The following is a 19640-nucleotide window of genomic DNA, read 5'->3' as shown; positions in this document are numbered from 1 at the left end:
AAGGCCATTGTGGGTCCCTACCATGCCGAGCCCCCCAAACCCTAAGTGTCTAACATGCAGCGAAAATTGAGGGATGGATGAGCAGGGGACAAGTCAGGAGGACCCCATAGAGGCATCCTCATCCCCCCCGCCAATGCTCCCCACATGTGTGTGTGTGTTATAAGTAGGAGGACAAGAGGGTCTGGACACTCCCCCCAGCGCTCCCCCAGTCCACGCAGAAGGCAACCAAGAACTATGGCCAGGAGGCCGACCCCCCCCCCACAGCCAAAGACCCTGCAGGCGCTTCACACCAGTCTAACACGACGCCACACAAGTCCGCCCCCTGCCCCTCCTGCACTAACCCAACGCTGCGGAGATCACACCAACAACCCCACGCAAGAAAATTGCACAGCCCCCATGCCCAACGCGAACACCACATCCCGGCCATCCACACAGCAATGCGCTCATACTAGTCCCGGCCAGGGAGCGAAGCCTGCCAACGGGGGAAGAAGTCAAAGCATCTCGCCTACATATCAGCACCTAAGCCAGCCAGCAAACCAACGCCAGCCAGTCCCCACAACTCCATCAGCGCACAGCCACCAATCACGATCCCCCGACCACTCCAACACAACACAGCAGCGCCAACCGCCGGTAGCACCACAGCAACCACCACCACTTCCCATCCGTAGTACAAACACCCGCGGCCGCCGAAACCGAAACAAGAGACCAACTCCCGCAAACCGCAACAACGCACACACCGAGGCCGCCAACCCACCGACCTCAACACTGTTAAAATAATTATTTAAATTCTAATATTAAATATGCAATTGGATTGATGTGTATGACAATATAAAATTTTCTCTTATATGTATTTATTCTATTTGCTGGGGACACAAATTGCACAGATGGTCCATGACTGTGCCAGAATCCAGCATTTTAAGAATCCAAACTTCATAATGTAGAAGTAAACATAATTTTCAACAGCAAAGATGTCTTCACCATGTTTATGCTACCTTTGTGCAGGAGATCGGTATGTTGTGGTGGACTGTGGCGGAGGGACGGTGGACCTGACCGTCCATCAGATTCGTCTCCCGGAGGGACATCTAAAAGAGCTTTACAAGGCTTCTGGTAACATTGATCAAACATCTCTGATTGTTTCTTCTGGCTTTCAAAGCAGCACATTTCCACATCCAGGTGGACCATATGGCTCTCTTGGGATCGACTATGAATTTGAGAAGCTGCTGTGTAAGATCTTTGGACAGGATTTCATCGACCAGTTCAAAATCAAGAGGCCGGCCGCTTGGGTGGACCTCATGATCGCCTTTGAGTCACGGAAGCGAGCGGCAGCTCCTGGCAGGACCAACCCTCTAAATATCAACTTGCCCTTCTCCTTCATCGACTACTACAAGAAGTTCAGGGGTCACAGTGTCGAGCACGCCCTTCGCAAGAGCAAGTGAGTACAACAGGAGACAATAGAGAAACATGTTAGCCAATCCAGCTTGCACAGCACTGTTTTTCAGAAATACATTGACTTTTAAACTCAAATGTTCAAATGTTATAATCAGAGATGTCGCAATTCTGATCATGGGATTGGATTGGTATTTGATACATGCCTTTTTAACTGATCAGAGATCGGTTGATGAGCTGATGAGCCCATCCCGATCTTTACCACAGCTGTGTGCTGGTGTTTAAACGGTTAAAGATTGTACTCGCATTAAGATTCCTTCAAAAGAATACAAAATTACATTTCTGTATTCCTTGTTACACACATGCAAAAGGTGTGTGAATTCCAGGTGGGTGTGTGGTGTCTTGACAGAACACCAGCTAGAATGTGAAAGCAAGCTGGAAAGAACACGTCATTTTAGTGCGGCTAATTACCATCAACAATTCGGAGCCGCTTCTATCACTAATCCTCACCACCATGATGGATAATAGTCTGTTTCTTACAAGTACCATTATCACTGCAGGACTAGACGACCATGAATCGCTAAACATGCGGACACTACACACTGTTAAAGGATACAAAAAGCCACGCTAACCGCTAAGCTAGAGCTCTTAGACATAAACAAGAGTAACACAAATATTGAAGGTAACTATACTAAGGATAGCATCAGTTTATCATAGACACTACACTACATTGATTAGATTGATATTTTGTATTATCATTAAATTAGGAGGATACAAGAAGCCATGCTAACACACTAAGATCAAGCTCTTGAATGTAACCTAGGTATCTAGAGCGGATTCATTCAAATACAGACAGTAAATCTAACAAATATAGTATCAGCATATGGTAGATACCACACTGATTAGATCGATATGTATTTATCATAAAATTAGGAGGATACAAGAAGCCATGCTAATCGTGAAGCAGGAACTCTTGTATGGAAACAAGGTAATTATCGATAAACATATCAAGTAAATTATCAGTATATTGTTGTTATTACAGTGATTAGATTGATGTTTATTAATCATCATAAAATTAGGTGAACGCAGGAAGCCCTGCTAACCGCTAAACTAGAGCTCTTGAATGTAAACAAGGGAGGGTGGACAGATACAAATATTGACCGTAAATATATCATGTATACAGCATTAGTATATGGTCGAAATCCAAATGATTTAAATTAGAGACAATAGTAGTTTTTGCTTTTGTTTAGTTATTGTGCACCAGATATTTTGTTTTGTTAAAAAAAATAAAAAGTGGCATTCAGTACATGTTCTGATTTACCATATGAGCAAATTCAAAATTTAATAAGCTTTTTAAAGAATATGTTATTGCTTTTTCTTTAGTTATTTGCTATCGAACATTTTCACTTCTATAATCTATTGTCCAAATATCAGATCAGGACTAGAAATTGAATCTGATCTGTGGCGAAAAATGTTCATCAGGACATCCATAAATGTTACACATTTTTGATGGCTGGCTAACCTGATTAGTCATCTTTATTCAAAGAACAAAAAGCTAAATCAATCCTCAATAATTTTATAGTCATTGTCATAACATCAATTATACATGTTTTTTTTACTGTGTAAAAAACTTCAAGAAATGTTTTTCATATAAGAAATATTTTGTAATATATATTCTTAGAAAAAAATCATTACAAAATATTAAATGACGCATCAATTGAATTTGTTTTAACCAGCCTCTTAAGTCCTCTCGCAGATATAAAATGATGTTTCTGAATAGACAATATGTCTAAAATGTTTCATTTCTGAACGTCCAAAATGTTGACACACACGTGTGACGGAGTATTCTCGTCTGTCTGTGCACCGCAAGATCTTGCAGCCGTGTGTGGGATTGTCAGTTTCTGACACGTGCTCAATAGAACACAGAATAGTGCTCGCAATACAGTGATGAGTGTTGATAAATCACATTGTGTGTGCTAAATAATGATATCTGCATTCTCTTCCCAGTATTGCAGGCGTTTTGATTATCAGCATATATTTTGCATTTTAATGAAGACAGAGAAGCAAATTGTATTTCACACCTTATTCTTCTCACTTAACAGACACAATCCACTTTGCACACATTTAGTAGATCAGCTGTCAGCTTGTGCTGTCAAGTTTGCACCTGTTTTAGTACATGCAAACTTTGAGTAAACCAGGACTCTAGTGACGGAAGTATTCCAGGAAAGTGCAGCATTCTGTAAGCTTTAATTGGCTTTTGCTTCCGTTGATGATATCAAATATAACCGACATCCATATTTTCTGTACATACGCTATTTAAATATTGTACAAATACTTAGCATCCTGTTAATTGTAGCTGTCATTGGGAGTGTGAGTGGGTTTGTGCGTGCTTTTACTTTTCATATATGAACATATCAGCCACTGTGACATCTCAGCACAACAAACCTAATTCATTAAACATATTCTATTCATCAATATTACGACCTGCTTTGCACCTTTGTGGAAAATATCAAACATACACTGAGTTAGTTCTCACACTTTTCACTCTAGTCTGAAATGCTCATCACAACAAAATTCTGTTGTATTGATCAATAAATAACAGAAAACGTACAATACAATGTACAGTGAAACCGCTTATGTGAACACCTCATCTATGTAGACCAATGCCACCATGTTTTTTTTATTACTAAAAAATGCTCGTTTTAGTCGTCATAAAATCTAGTAGCCAGCAAGGTACATTTTATGAAAAACGGACCATTTATGTAGACATGTGTTTTAGTATTGTTTGGCTGTTAAGGCTTTAGAAATTAACAGATGACTGGTGACATCACGGTGGAAATAATGAAACAGCAAAAGCCTGTTAGCAAAATCATAATAGCACGTGCAGTATGTGTTTTTTGACAGAACAATTTTTTAGACAAATCTGGTAAGATCTGGACACGCGGATGGGTTTGTCACTTTGCTGGTCAGAAAAGGTAATTTTGATTTATTTATAAGGGTGTCCCGATCCAATATGGATATCGGTCTAATACCAGCAAAAGTACATTGTGTCAAGTTATTTTCAAATAAGTAGTACATTCGCCTTGAACAGTGTAACGTATACTACTCGCAAAATGTTAGTCATTAGGCTTTTGGGTGAAATTTCTGGTTGAACCTAAGCTGGGTTTCTTCGTACTCGTTTAATTGTGTAAATGTAACCATTTGATGTTACTTCATGTAACTTAGCATGTGTAAAACTAATAAAACATAACTATTCTGTACTGAATTGACTCTGGATTCTTATGATTGAACAAAAAATGATGTCCCATAAATTGTGTATTTGCAGATCATTAATGATGTTCATGACTGATTGATTATTTTCTTTCCAGTGTGGACTTTGTAAAATGGTCATCACAAGGGATGCTGAGGATGAGTCCTGATGCCATGAATTCTCTTTTCAAGCCCACCATTGAACACATCATTCAACACCTCAGTAAGATGCTTCACTCACATCACCTTCTGTCTACTCACATTCATACTATTGTGTACTGTGTTCTGAACTACCTTACATACTACCTGTACTGAATATTAACATACGAACTACTGTGTACTCTTAACGTGCATACAATTGTATACTTTCTCCTAACTTTTATACTACTGCGCACTGTCTTATTAACTTTCATACGGTCCATACTGAGTAATAACATTCATACTACCACATTTTGTTATCTCACCAAAACTTTTCATTTAGTTTCTTGTAGTTGTAGTACTTGTCTTGTAGTAATGATTTGTAGTTTCTCGGAATTGTAGAATGTGTAGCAGTGTACTTGTAGTTTATTGTAGTTGTAGTATTGTATGCCGTTCACCTGCAGTTAACATCAAGCGAACACATCTGTCGCAAAAGTGGAACCTCACTTTACTTACATTGGAACGTTTTTTGAGTCAATTGCTTTGTTGTCATTCGAAATTGCAACATTATGTAGAGGTAGTTTGGCTGAGTCCGAACTCAGTGCTGTTGATCGCCAAGTGCTGAAGTGCAAAGAGCTAAGTCAGCAACTAGACGTGACGTCACACGCAACCCAGGTACCGTAACATGGCACCGTTGGATTTTACATGATTCGGTGCCTGATAGGACTGGCAGAATTATTCTCTGCATTTGACCCATCACCCTTGATCACCCCCTGGGAGGTGAGGGGAGCAGTGAGCAGCAGCAGTGGCCTCGCCCGGGAATCATTTTTTGGGGTTTTAACCCCCAATTCCAACCCTTGATGCTGAGTGCCAAGCAGGGAGGTAATGGCTCCCATTTTTTATAGTCTTTGGTATGTCTCGGTTTGAACTCACAACCTTGTATTACTTGTACTTCTAGTACATGTATTAGTGTAGCTCTAGTAGGTTATACTTATACTAGTGTACTTGGAGTACATGTACTAGTTTACTTGGAGTCATAGTGCAGGTAGTTGTAGTATTAGTATTAGTGTACTTGTACTGTCTGCATTTTTTGGGGAATTTTGCCTATTGTTCACAATCATTATGAAAGACATGACGACGGATACATTTTTTTTTTTAATGCATTCTAATTATTAAATAAACGTAACTAAAAGTCAGCTTACAACGCAGCCAATGGGAGCTCCACTATTACGCCCATAAAATCTGGTAAATAGCCATTCAAAAACCGCCAACAATACTCCATTTACATTTTGTGACTGGAATATTAACCAAGTATTAGTGATATTGTTATTTTAAGTGTTAACGCACGTTTATTGTGGATCATAAATAATGCCTCTCACCTGAAAAGTAGATGGCTGAGGATATAATCTGACAAGTTGGGACACTTTAACAGCCATTTAGGACCTGAAACTGGCGAGAACGACACGAAAAGCGCTTATTAGTACTTATTAAAAGTACTTATTATTCTGTTGTTTTGCTTTGCATTGAAGCTAGTTTAGCAGTTAGCATGGCTTCTTGTCTCCTGCAGCTCTTTTATAGCACACATTTTGAATGCAAGAACATGTTATCCCACATGTGTTTGTTTGTTTTTTACCTTTTGTGAATTACTTGACTAAAATAGAAGTTGTGTGTTTATTGGAGGACACTTAGATGGTAACTGGCAGTGCAGGTTTGCACAAGTAAACACGCTGCAGGACTGCTGGATCGGATATTATGTCACATGTTTTACATTTATCATCACATACTTGTGTTTTTCGAATGACATTAGAGCAACATCACATGTCAACATTGGATTAGGACACCCCTAACAACTTGGCATTCTACTCATTTGTGTGGACAAAGTCACAAGTGGATAGTTTCACTTTCTGTTTTGGTTATGTTGACGTCCGTCAGCCAGTCTGCGGGGAGTTGACATAAACATATTCTCTCTTTTCGTTAGTTCATTCTGATTTGGTTTTCCTCTGCAGATGAGCTCTTCGAGAAACCTGAGGTGAGCAACATCAAGTTCCTTTTCCTGGTGGGAGGTTTTGCAGAGTCGCCGCTTCTCCAGCAGGCCGTCCAGAACATGCTTCAGGGCCGCAGCCGCATCATCATCCCGCACGATGTTGGCCTCACCATCCTCAAAGGTGCGGTGCTGTTCGGCTTGGACCCCAGCATCATCAAAGTCCGCCGCTCCCCGCTGACCTACGGCGTCGGTGTCCTCAATCGCTTCGTGGAAGGCAAGCACCCGTCAGAGAAGCTGCTGGTGAAGGATGGCACGCGCTGGTGCACTGACGTCTTCGACACCTTCATCTCCGCTGACCAGTCGGTGGCGCTTGGCGAGTTGGTGAAGCGCAGCTACACGCCGGCCAAGCCCTCGCAGCAGGTCATCGTCATCCACGTCTACTGCTCCGAGAAGGAGAAGGTGGGCTTTATCAGCGAGTCCGGCGTCAAGAAGTGCGGGACGCTTCGCCTGGACGTCAGCGGAACGGAAAGCACGGCCCCGCGCCGTGAAATCCAGACGCACATGCAGTTTGGTGACACGGAGATCCGGGCGATGGCGGTGGACGTGTCCACTGGGCGCACGGTCAAGGCTAGTATTGACTTCCTTAGCCATTAAGCTTATTTTCACATGAATGCTAGCAACGAAACACATCTTACACACTTTCAAACCTTTTGGCCGTTACTTCATCACTTAACCAATACTCAATTGTTATGTTGATTATTGATCAATTATAGCACGACGCCACAAGAAAATGAGATTGAAAACAATGCTAGAATGTTTACGTGCTCTGCTAACAGCTTTATGTGACAAGCAGGAAAGAAAAACAAAATACCCTCTTCTATGATCACGTTACATTAATTACAGACAGGGAAAGGTGGACGAAAAACGGTCACATGACATCATGACATGACAAACATTGCTGACGGTTAGCATATTTACTATAATGTATTTGGAAATCATGCAAAAAAATCTGGATCTTTCTTTTAAATGAAGCTGAGTTGAGTCTTAAATATCGAGCATATTTACTGTCTTTGGTGTGCACAAGTCAGACACTCCCAAGATTTTGTTTTAATTTTGATAGCGCTAATTCAACTTCGTAACTGCGTCCAATTAACTTCTCCTTATATTTTGGCCAGACGTCGTCGTTTTCGAATTTGTCACTCAACTGTCAACCGTCTAACACTTTAGCCAATGCTAAGCTCGCTGACATTAGTTGCGTTAACAACTAGAAAATCTCCCATGTATTCAATTGTTCCTTATCCTATTTCTGACATCTCCTGAAAGTTATATAAAAATAACTAACTGCAAAGTAGTTAGTAAACTCTGACTGACATGGTTGTAAGGCATTTTCTATGACATTAGCAACATCACTCAAAGGTTATGTTGATAAAACCTTCTGGAAATGTCAGAAATGATTGGGAAATAATATTGAGAGGTAGGACCTGGCAGAGTTCTGTGCTCTCCAAATGCTTTTCTATTTATGTGTTCATTATTACGATTAAGCTATCATGTCTGTTTAAAAAATGCAAAAGAAGGAATACATAATTTATATTTATATCACTTCATCACACACGCTAGATAGAACATAAATGTACTGGTCAAAAATCAAAATGGCTGCCAACCTGCAAAAATGGTTACTTTTTGCTGTTACCCTTGTGTGGCACTTTAGACAGCTTTGACTTTTATTTCTCAGGCGTATATTTATGTCCATGCAGAATTAAAATTTATTTTTTATAAATGTTTTGTCTTTTTTAGGATGGGTTTCATGGTTAGCTTAACACAGCAGTTATACAGTCAAGAAGCTGTCGTATCGCTCACTCACACACACTCAAACACACACAGACACCCCTCACTTTTTCTTGCCTTCTTTGTGCTCATCCTATCACCAGCCAGGACACATTCACAGCCTCACAAACATAGTACACAATACTTAGGGCCTGATTTACTAAGATCCAAACACTGTGCAGTAGACAGCAGGTGCAAACAATAAAATAGCGTCTACTATTAGTGGGCGCGTTGCGTGCGATAGTGTTACTAAGACTGCCTCATTTAAATGAGGATTTTGCGTGTACTATACGGTGGATCACCACGGAGACACTCTCATCTACTGCACATTCATGTTATTATGCTCCTCCCTGTGGAGATTTGCTATGTTTTCAAACAAGCAGGAGACATGTACCACTTTTTATGGGCATTTTAGAAGCAGTCATGCAGTGCATCTACATTGACACCACTGCACTTATGTGCTCAAAACGCAAAACTGCATACTTCAAGAAGTTTTTTTTCATATAAGAAATATTTTGTAATATATATTCTACGTAAAAACATAATTACAAAATATTAAATGACGCATCAAATGAATTGGTTTTAACCAGCCCCTTAAGTCCTCTCGCAGATATAAAATGATGTTTCTGGATAGACAATATGTCTAAAGTTGTTCATTTCTGAACGTCCAAAATGTTGACACCAATGTTGGGTTAGTTACTGAAAACCAGTAACTAGTTACAGTTACTAGTTACTTTATCTCAAAAGTAACTCAGCTACTGACTCAGTTACTTACACCAAAAAGTAATGGGTTACTGTGAAAATTAACTATTTAGTTACTTCTTTTTTTCCCCCTTTTTTTTAAGGCTCCCATTAATGCCCTTTTAGCCTTCATTTCAGTACTGTTATTGCACTGGAGAATAATACAATCTGTTGTTCAACTTGACATGCATTTGCATCACTGAACTCAGAAAGCAATGTGGTCTACATACAACACACAAAGACAAAGATATGTTTCAAAGGGCCAATTTATTTCAGGCCAGAACAAATTGACAAAACTATTTTAAATAGCTGCAACATAATGGCACTTTAACTTTAACTTTAAGTAGATAGGATCTTTGATCCAAGACACAACTTACATTTAACTAAAATGTTATTTTCTTTGTGCTCGACAATAGAAAAGTATTGAGAATGTCTCCATGTTAAAAAACTTGACTTCTGGCTTCGCCATGATGTCTTGTTAGTTGTTGAGAGTAGCGTATGTGTGTGTGTGTGTGGCCCTTTAAGATATGACAGCATGTGAGGTGAGTGATGTCAGTGAGTGAGTGGGCGAGAAAGGTGAGCGAGCGGCGACAGTGAGTGCGTGCAGGTGCTCTAGCTTGGTGGATGGCTGCGTCCAATAAAGTCACAAAGTTGCAACAAACCGCCGGCCTCGTCATTCGCCCTCAGCTGTAAAGACCCACTTGTTAGCCCCGAAATACATAGGCCCTGGAGGAACGTCTCCCCTGCGCCCCTCAGCTACGGTCTGGGAGTCCCCCCCGCCCCCACCCACAGAAAGCACGCCTTTTCTTTTCCACCGCAGCGCTCCAATAAAACACACTCAGATCTTCTGTTTCCAGCCGATACTACATAAAAAATTACGTAAAATAACGCAGTACCGCATAATGTAGTAACGGTAACTGAGTTACTGAATATAAAAAATAACGCGATAGATTACTAGTTACCGCCGAAACTAACGGCGTTACAGTAACGCGTTACAAAGTAACGCGTTAGTCCCAACACTGGTTGACACACACGTGTGACGGAGTATTCTCGTCTGTCTGTGCAGCGCAAGATCTTGCAGCCGTGTGTGGAATTGTCCGTTTCTGACACGTGCTCAATAGAATAGAGAATAGTCCTCGCAATACAGTGATGAGTGTTGATAAATCACATTGTGTGTGCTGAATAATGATATTTGCATCTTAGCCACACCTATAGTGTGTGACAATCATTGGTACTTTAACTTCTCTTCCCAGTATTGCAGGCATTTTGATGATCAGCATATATTTTGCATATTAATGAAGACAGAGACGCAAATTGTATTTCACACTTTATTCTTCTCACTTAACAGACACAATCCACTTTGCACACATTTAGTAGATCAGCTGTGCTTGTGCTGTCAAGTTTGCACTTGTTTTAGTACATGCAAACTTTGAGTAAACCAGGACCCTAGTGACGGAAGTATTCCAGGAAAGTGCAGCATGCTGTAAGCTTTAATTGGCTTCTGCTTCCGTTGATGATATCAAATATAACCGACATACATATTTTCTGTACATACGCTATTTAGATATTGTACAAATACTTAGCATCCTGTTAGTTGTAGCTGTCATTTGGGAGTGTGAGTGGGTTTGTGCGTGCTTTTACTTTTCATATATGAACATATCAGCCACTGTGACATCTCAGCACAACAAACATAATTCATTCAACATATTCTATGCATCAATATTACGACCTGCTTTGCACCTTTGTGGAAAATATCAAACATACACTGCGTTAGTTCTCACAATTTTCACTCTAGTCTGAAATGCTCATCATTAAAACATTTTAACAATCATTCCCACATTAAATTTTTATAAACTTCCTGTATTCTACTAAACTTATTTTACTATTCGTTCCTACATTAAATTAAACATATCTTATTGATAATTTCGACACTCGAAAATATTTAGAAAATCATTCCAACGTTATTTAAAACATATTTTAATAATCACTCCTTCATTAAATTAAGCATATTTAAAAAATCATTCTGACATAAGTTAAGATGTTTGATAATATTCCCACATCAAACTGAACATATTTAAAAAAATATTCTTACATTAAATTGAAGTTTAGAAATGTGTTTCCAGCTCAGACAAAGGCGTAATTAACTATCAAAGATGCTCAATGTGACAACCTACCTACCAAAATTAAACTTACCCCATTCTAGGGTTTGGTATAAAAATATTTCTCAAAAGGCAATAAAGTTGACATAACTTATATACACATATTAAACACATATTTATTAGTGTGTAGAAACAACGCCATCTGGAGGCGAGATGACGAGTGTGACAACCAACCTTTTTGACAATAAACCCCTTCCACCCTCCTCGGTCTACCTATGAGTTCTGTTCTTATGTTATAGTCTAAGTCAGTCTTACTGTATGCAGAACATTTGGAGGACCTAAATACATTTAAAAAATGCAGTCATAGAAATATATTACACTGGTAATAAAGAAAGTACATCATAAACCCCAACAAGCTTTTTTTTTTACTCAAGCACCTGTTTAAAAGCATCCCTAAAAATAGACCTTTTATGCACTCACTCACACAAAATGTGTTTCCTGAAGTAGAGGATTGAGGTAGAACAATAGTAGAAGTACGCCCACGTACGACCTGAAAGCAGAGCCTTTATTGCGCTTTATGGGCGTTCGTGTTAATCACCTGCATGTTTAAAGCAGCAGTATAATGGAAAAACAAGTTTCCTCTCTATTCAAGCGATTATCATCTATATCTGATTTATAAAACTTAAAGACTTACAAAGTTTGCTAAAAAAAAAAATTTAAAAAAAATCATTAAAATAATATCAATCTAATGGAGATTCCCAAGCTACTTTGACCAGTCACGTGATCTGTGACAGACCCTGGGGGATCACCGTTCCCTTCTGTAGCGGTAAAGTCCTATACTATTACTGCTACTGGTTGCCGAATACAAATGAAGCTAGTTCAGACGTGTGCAGCCGGCTAATAATTGATGTCCAGAATGATGTCCATGTTTAACCAAAGTATTTATTAACATACAGTCACGTAAATCAAACTCACTTTGTAACAAGAGCGGAAAATAAACGGGAGAAAACAAATAATAGCCTGATACAGTCAAAAACTGCTGCGCCTCCACTCAGCAACACCTGAGCAAGATCCCAGCCCCTCCCTAAGTAGACTGGCTCTTGGCCTTAAGCCAACCCCTTTAGTGACGTCATGAATTGGACGGACAGAAAGAGTAAATGGCTCTAACACCTTCAACAATGACAAACCTCTACTACTCACAACATATTTCATCAGAGCCTACAGCGACTATTTTGGGACTAATTATGATCCACAACCTTTTAGCCTGAACACAAGGAAGATGAGCAGCAGGTTTTAAAATCAGAGTGCAAAATGTTTTTATTGAAACACTTACTGCACAATGTCCACTCCCACAAATTATCGTCGAGATGAAGAAATAATCACAATTCTCACCAAGGGAACGCGGGTGCCATATTTTGATTGAATATCAGTTTTGACACGAAGGTGCCGAGAGGATGCAAGGAAAGTTGGGGCGTACAGTTATGTAATATAGCTATAACCCGGTAACCACTCGCTCTATTTACATCGATATGTGGAGATTGTTCTGCACTCCTTTTTTCATGCCCTATTGAGCAGAGTGATGCTGCCTGGAGGCATTGCCGGTGAACAGCGCCTTCTCTGGTTGCCGCCAAGTAGTGCACTCCATTTGACAAGTCCACAAGAATAATTGATGATGCCCCTCAATCGTTTGTCAATTCAACAATCCTTTCATCTTTATCTTTCAATGTCTCAGCTTGACAATTTTAAAGGTCAGACTTGATTGAAAAGCTTGTGTGTTGCAGCACAAACAAGACGAATGATGCAACTGTGAAATGAAATATGACTTGCCAATAAATGGTTTCTATTGATAAGCTATTCAAGTATTATTTAACATGTGTATGCTCATACAGACTAAACAAGAAGAGGAATGTATTGATTTCTATAGGTTGCACTTTTTAATGTATCATATTGCTAAGCTATGGTCAAAGTAAATGAGCTGTTTAGCAAACATTAGCTTCCAGTGTAGCATTTGACACTGTAACGTTCAAATGTTTTGTGGGTTACAAGGTCTGATTGGCCTTAAAGTAGTAAACCAACATAACTAATTATGTATCTGCTCCACACTGTGTACAATATCAATAAAGCAAGTACTTGCTGAACTTGTTACGATCATCTCAGTGAATGTACTCCGTGTAGATATTGTTTTCTATTTCAAACCTCACATGTTTGCTAACGTATATTCTAATCAATGCCACTGACTCATCAATAAAATGTATTTCAATCACTTCGATTTATTGTTTGACTTGTTCTTAGAAATGCTTAATATAGCAAAGATGGATATGCTGGGGGAAAACAATCATATCTCAATCACAAGTATGTATTCCAATTCTAAATCAATTCATAATTTTGAGGAATCTTTATATTTTTTAAGAATCAAATTTTTTTAGACCATCGCTGCACTTACTAACTTACGGCTAACTAACTAAAAGCCAGACTTTTGACCGGTGCACCCAGAACTTAACTTGGCTTCCAGTTAAGTTCCGCATTGAGTTTAGGATTTTAGTCCTGACATTCCGTGCGTTGCATGGTGGGGCCCCTCAGTAAATCACTGACTTGCTATGCCCCTACTCTTCAGAGCGCAGCCTCCGGTCTTCAGGCCAGGGTCTTATAAAAATCCCAATTTTAAAACCCTTGGAGACCTGGCATTCCAGGCTATAACTCCCCAGACTCTGGAACAATTTGCACCAGTCCCTCCGTGATCTTGACTGTGTTGAAACTTTTAAGAAACATTTGAAAACCTCTCTTTTTAGTAAAGCTTTTAGATAATGCACCTTTTAACTATCAATTTTAATCCACTTTATATCCTTTTTATGATGTTGCCCCTGTTGTTTTAAATTGAATTGTTTTACTTCACCTATGTTTTGTACAGCACTTTGTGATTTTATCTGTGAAAAGCGCTTTATAAATTAAATGTACTTACTTACGTCCGCTGTATAGAGGTTTTACATCTTGTTTTAGGAAGGATTTTGTCAGTATGGGGCATAAGTGTGGTAGTTCGCTTCATCCAGGATGCAGAGAAGGCAGGCTGACTGTGAGCAAAGGGGCCCTCTGTAAGGTACCAGGAAATAAAGCAAAACAAAGACCTTCGACATGGGAAGAGCAGCAGTCAACCATAGGTGAAAAAGCAAAAGAACAATCGTTAGCAGGAAAAACAAAGTAACAGGAAGAAACTGAGGTGTGCACTCAGTAATGCACCCGCGCCATCTTATACATTTTACTCGCAGAGAAAGCCCTTGGATGCTGATTATCAATAGGTGAGTCTGCTAATCACCAAATGGAGGCAGGTGTGTCAATTAGAATCTCCACACAGGTTGTGACAAGACAGGAGAAGTGCAAAGGAAGTAGAAAAATTGGGGGGTAAAGAGTGCGGCGGAAGTGTCAACTGATCACCACCAGTTGGTGACTTGGCTGCAATGCCGGTCAAACCTGGCAGACCCAAATGCATTGTAAGGGTCTTCTGGCAGACTCTCCTGTTAGAAAGGGTTACAATTCCCACCTGTGTAAGAGCTTCTAACATATTCCGAGGGAGGTAGTGGGCATCGGTGGGAGTGGGCCGTCTCTGTGACTATCGTCGAGGCAGCCGATCTGATCTGTGGCCGCAGAGTGGTTGGTGCATGTCGGAGTGGTAATCCCAGAACCCACATTCAGTCAAGCTGAAGAAGGAGTCCTACTGGGCCTTTTTGGCTCATGGGTAGGTACCACTTTTGGTATTTGGGTCACACTAGATAAAGTAATGATGTGAAGCAGAGTGGGTGGTGTTGGTTAAGACAGCAGGAGTGACAGAAAGAGTACAAAATTCTGCAGAAAAGTGATTTTAGATTAGATTAGGCATTTGGGTGTTTTTTTTACCCTTTGCTTTCATGTTGTTGTTTTTTTATTATTTTTTTATTGCTGATTGGTCAGCTGCTGGTTGCTGTCAGGCATTGCAGCACCACAGATCCAATCAACGAGCTTTATTGAAAAAAGACCAAAGGCTCAGGATGTAGAGTGGGTGTCCAGTAGAAGCAGCAGTTTCGGTTCAAATCCGACTTCCTTAATTCCGGTGCTGTTGGGTTCTTGGGCAAGACACTTCAGCCTCTTTGTGGCTCATGGTGGCCCACATAAAGGTACTGACCAACAACCCAGATCTAGTGCATGGTGACTGCTAACTTCTCTTCCAAAAATTAATAAAATCGAAACACCATTTCAGTATGTTCCAAATAAAGATATTTCTATTATTTTCTATTCCACATTCAAGTATTTTAAACTTTAATTCAATGCTTTATTTTTAATTCAGTCCCTCTCTGTTCAAATATTCTATCGTAAATGATGTGTCCTACCCTGCATATCTTTGTAGAGTAAATTAAATCAGCAGGAGGTCAAATACTTCTTCCCCCATTGTAAATACTCAGGGTGGAAACTGGGGATGTCTTGATCCGATATTAATATCTGATATTGCTCTGATGTTATCAATAAAACAAGTGTGGATGACATGTGCTTGCATGTAAAATATCCAATAAAAGCAATCCTGCAGCTTGTTTACTTGTGCAAATCTGGACAGCCAGTTAAAATCTAAATGTCCTTGAATAAGCACACAAGGTTGGTCTTCCTTGTATTTTAGTCAAGTTATTTACAAAAGCTAAACATGGTAGGCTGTAGGCTACTAACAGCTACACAACAACTAGGCACACAAGCTAGACATACGTAATAAGTGTCTTTCATTTGCAGTCTGAAACAGCACAATGTTTCCAAGGCAGAACCATATTTGTAAGTATCCAGTGACAAACGTGTCCGCATCATTCAACTTACAGCGGCATGTGCTTAAAGGGGGACGATGATGAATTACCTATTTTCTGATGTATTATACAAGGTTGGATAATAGCGTTAAATCATGAGGTTTGTGATTTTTGGAGTAAGCTTGCAGTTTTGGATGCTGCTATTTGCAATGTGGCTATGTTGTGACATCACAGCAAAGCGCAATCACTTATTTAGACATTAAGTCAAGCTCTCAGACAGAGGACGAGGATAAAGTTGTATTTTCATATAATCTTGGAGAGCACACAATAACATCATTGTGTGACATGAATGCTGCTAAAAACAGCTTTTTGTATGCAGTCTGAATTGATCGGCGATATTACAGACGCACCTAATGTTATGACCGGGTGAATCTATATAATGTTGATGACATTTTTTTCGACTGTGTCTGGAAAGAAAATGAACTGACGACTTCAACATATTGAAGTGGTTTCCTTGACAATCTGGGAACATCTCCAGAAATGAACATCTTACAGATGACTCAACAAAACAGTTATTAAAATGACTATGAAGCATAGTGTATGCAGAATTTACACCAAAGCATATATATCTAAATATTATCTATGTGTTTTGAACGTAGATTAAAATCCTCATAGGCCAACTTCACGAATTATTGTGACCACTAGGTGTCGCCATAAAACTAATTACCACTCTACTTCCATGTATAGACAGCATAAGCCCATTTCAGACAGTTAACAATCCATCCATCCATCCATCCATCCATCCATTTTTTACCGCTTATTCCCTTTGGGGTCACGGGGGGCGCTGGAGCCTATCTCAGCTACAATCGGGCGGAAGGCGGGGTACACCCTGGACAAGTCGCCATCTCATCGCAGACAGTTAACAATAAATAGGTTATTTTTTCATACCTATCATTGTTCTCTGTTTGTTTAATATCACTTGATCAAACCTTTTCTAACATCCCACACTACAAGACAATACAAGTATGTAAAGAGACATCCTGGATGAAACCAAGGAACCTGATAGAGCTGTAGAGTGATGCAAAGAGGAATGGAAGAAACTTCTCAAAGATAGGTGTGCCAAGCTTGTGGCATCATATTCAAAATAATTGAGGCTGCAATTGTTGCCAAAGGCGCATCCTCAAAGTATTGAGCAAAGGCTGTTAATATTTTTTTAAATGTGATTTTCACATTTTCACATTGTCATTGTGGGGTATTGTGCATAGAATTTTGAGGACAAAATTAATGTATTTAATTTTGGAATAAAGCTGTAACATAAAAAAATTTGGGGAAAAAGTAAAGCGCTGTGATACTTTCCGGATGCCCTGCTGATATCCTATCGGATTGATATCAGTGTCAGCCAATGCTCAAAGCTCCAATATCGGTAACGTATCGGAAGTGAAAAAGTTGTATCTGGACACCCACGGTGGAAAGAATGTAATGTTTAAAAAGTTCCATCATGTTAATTATCTGAAAGTTTCTTGTTCTTGTGGAAGATGACACAAAGCATCTCAGACGTCGGGGTTACGTTTGTTGTGCAAGCATTTTTTATTAAGGGACATTTCCATTAATGCCTCATCTCATTCACAAGTTGACGATAAAATGTGCCGTTAGCAGCAAAGCCACCCCCAAACGCAGTAGCTTCAAGAGCAGTGAAAGGAAGCGCTGTCATTTGGAAATTGACATAATTACAGGAATTAGTCTGCTATTTTGTCATTAGCCTTCACTTGCAATGAGCCAATCATGAGAAGAGAAACAAGACGCGAGACAAAGACGGATTTCTTTAGAGGATTTCAAGACAGCCCCTCACCCTTCTGGCAGCCCACGCATTCACTTTGCTGTTTTATTAATATTATTAATGCAGGCTTGAAGCGGGAGGCTTGCACTGATTGGCTGATACCTTGATGGCTGCGCCGAGTGATTCCAAACACTTTGTTAGCGCCGTGACAAGGATGGCAGCTTGTTTTTTAAAGCTGAGTATTTGCAAGCCTAATTGCAACGTGTGCGTGGAAAAACATGAAGCCAAAACAAAGACACACAACCAGGACTTCATAAAGCAGCCCACTGACGACACAAGACATACAAACACGTGCTTTATCGTCATGGTGTGGACATGATCATCATTCCATTTACTGATGAAGCTCTCCGATCTTTACCCTTTAGCAGCATCATCATGACAACCTATGTGAGTGGAATGTAATTACTCACTAAACGTGCTTTTGCAGCACACTATTTTGTAGTAGAGAGGTGCAACATGTGTGTACGCAATCACATGTGTAGTTCGGTAAGAAACAAAGAATATTAGCAGATCTTCTCACTGCAGTCTGACGTTAATGTCACACATGTTTCTATTTACAGTCACCGTCAGTCTAAAGCTGTTACACTCTGGTAGCATAATGGACCCCAGAAGCAGAGCAGACGGAGTTGTGCGTATAAACAAAGTTTTTAACAACAGCACAGGAAGGTAACACACAAAACAATGGCACTGGTGGGAAAAGCCAGTGCCACGAAAACAAACAGGCAGACAGTGTAGCAAAATAAATACTGTAGTGTCCCGGAAGAGTTGGTGCTGCAGGGAATTCTGGGAATTCATTCTGTAGTGCTGCGATGAGGTGGCGACTTGTCCAGGGTGTACCCCGCCTTCCGCCCGATTGTACCTGAGATAGGCTTTAGCGCCCCCCCGCGACCCCAAAGGGAATAAGCGGTAGAAAATGGATGGATGGATGGATATTCTGTAGTGTTTCTGTTTTGTTGCGGTGCTAATATTCTCCCGAAATGTGTTTATCATTGTTGGTTAATGTGGTTTCACTATGTGGCACGTGTTTATGGCAGTGTTGGCGTTGTTTATACGGCCACCCTTAGTGTGACTGGCTGTTGAGTAAGTATGCCCTTCATTCACTTGAACTGGAGTGCGTTGAAAAGCAACATGATCTTTTAAATCGGCCATGATCATATAAAGTGACAACTTTACTTGACATTATCAACAAAATTCCAATATCAACCCGCCCATCGCTGCGGTAATTAATGAGTAAGGATAGGGTAAGTAGCAAGGAGAATATTGGAGATGTCTGGTGTGCATGTAGGACAGAGGTCCCCAAACTTTTTGACTCGGGGGCCACATTGGTTTAAAAAAAATTTGGGCCGGGCTGTATGTATGTATATATATATATATATATATATATATATATATATATATATATATATATATATATATATATAAATAAATAAAAATGTGGCTCTGTTGGGAGAGTGGCCGTGCCAGCAACCTGAGGGTTCCTGGTTCGATTCCCACCGTTTAACCAATACCATCACGTCCGTTGTGTCCTTGAGCAAGACACTTCACCCTTGCTCCTGATGGGTCGTGGTTAGGGCCTTGCATGGCAGCTCCCACCATCAGTGTATGAATGTGTGCGTGAATGGGTGAAT

General features: G+C 40.0%; 1 protein-coding gene across 4 annotated transcripts in view; it reads left to right on the top strand.

Moving 5' to 3' along the window:
- hspa12a (heat shock protein 12A) overlaps positions 1-12161 on the top strand; it is a 172835-nt gene extending 160674 nt beyond the window's left edge. For 3 of the 4 annotated variants that reach the window (XM_061963892.1, XM_061963908.1, XM_061963884.1), the window contains 4 exons: positions 1003-1107; positions 1174-1432; positions 4755-4858; positions 6780-12161. In XM_061963892.1, coding sequence (XP_061819876.1) covers positions 1003-1107; positions 1174-1432; positions 4755-4858; positions 6780-7411 — 1100 coding nt within the window. In that variant the 3' untranslated portion in view covers positions 7412-12161. The remainder of the gene's footprint in view (positions 1-1002; positions 1108-1173; positions 1433-4754; positions 4859-6779) is intronic. The other variant, XM_061963901.1, reaches the window with a different exon arrangement.
- The last annotated feature ends 7479 nt before the right edge of the window (positions 12162-19640 follow it).

The sequence above is a fragment of the Nerophis lumbriciformis genome, linkage group LG02 (assembly GCF_033978685.3).
Source record: "Nerophis lumbriciformis linkage group LG02, RoL_Nlum_v2.1, whole genome shotgun sequence".
Taxonomy (NCBI): domain Eukaryota; kingdom Metazoa; phylum Chordata; class Actinopteri; order Syngnathiformes; family Syngnathidae; genus Nerophis; species Nerophis lumbriciformis.
Note: the sequence above shows the minus strand (reverse complement) of the source record. Positions and strands in the feature narration are given on the sequence as shown.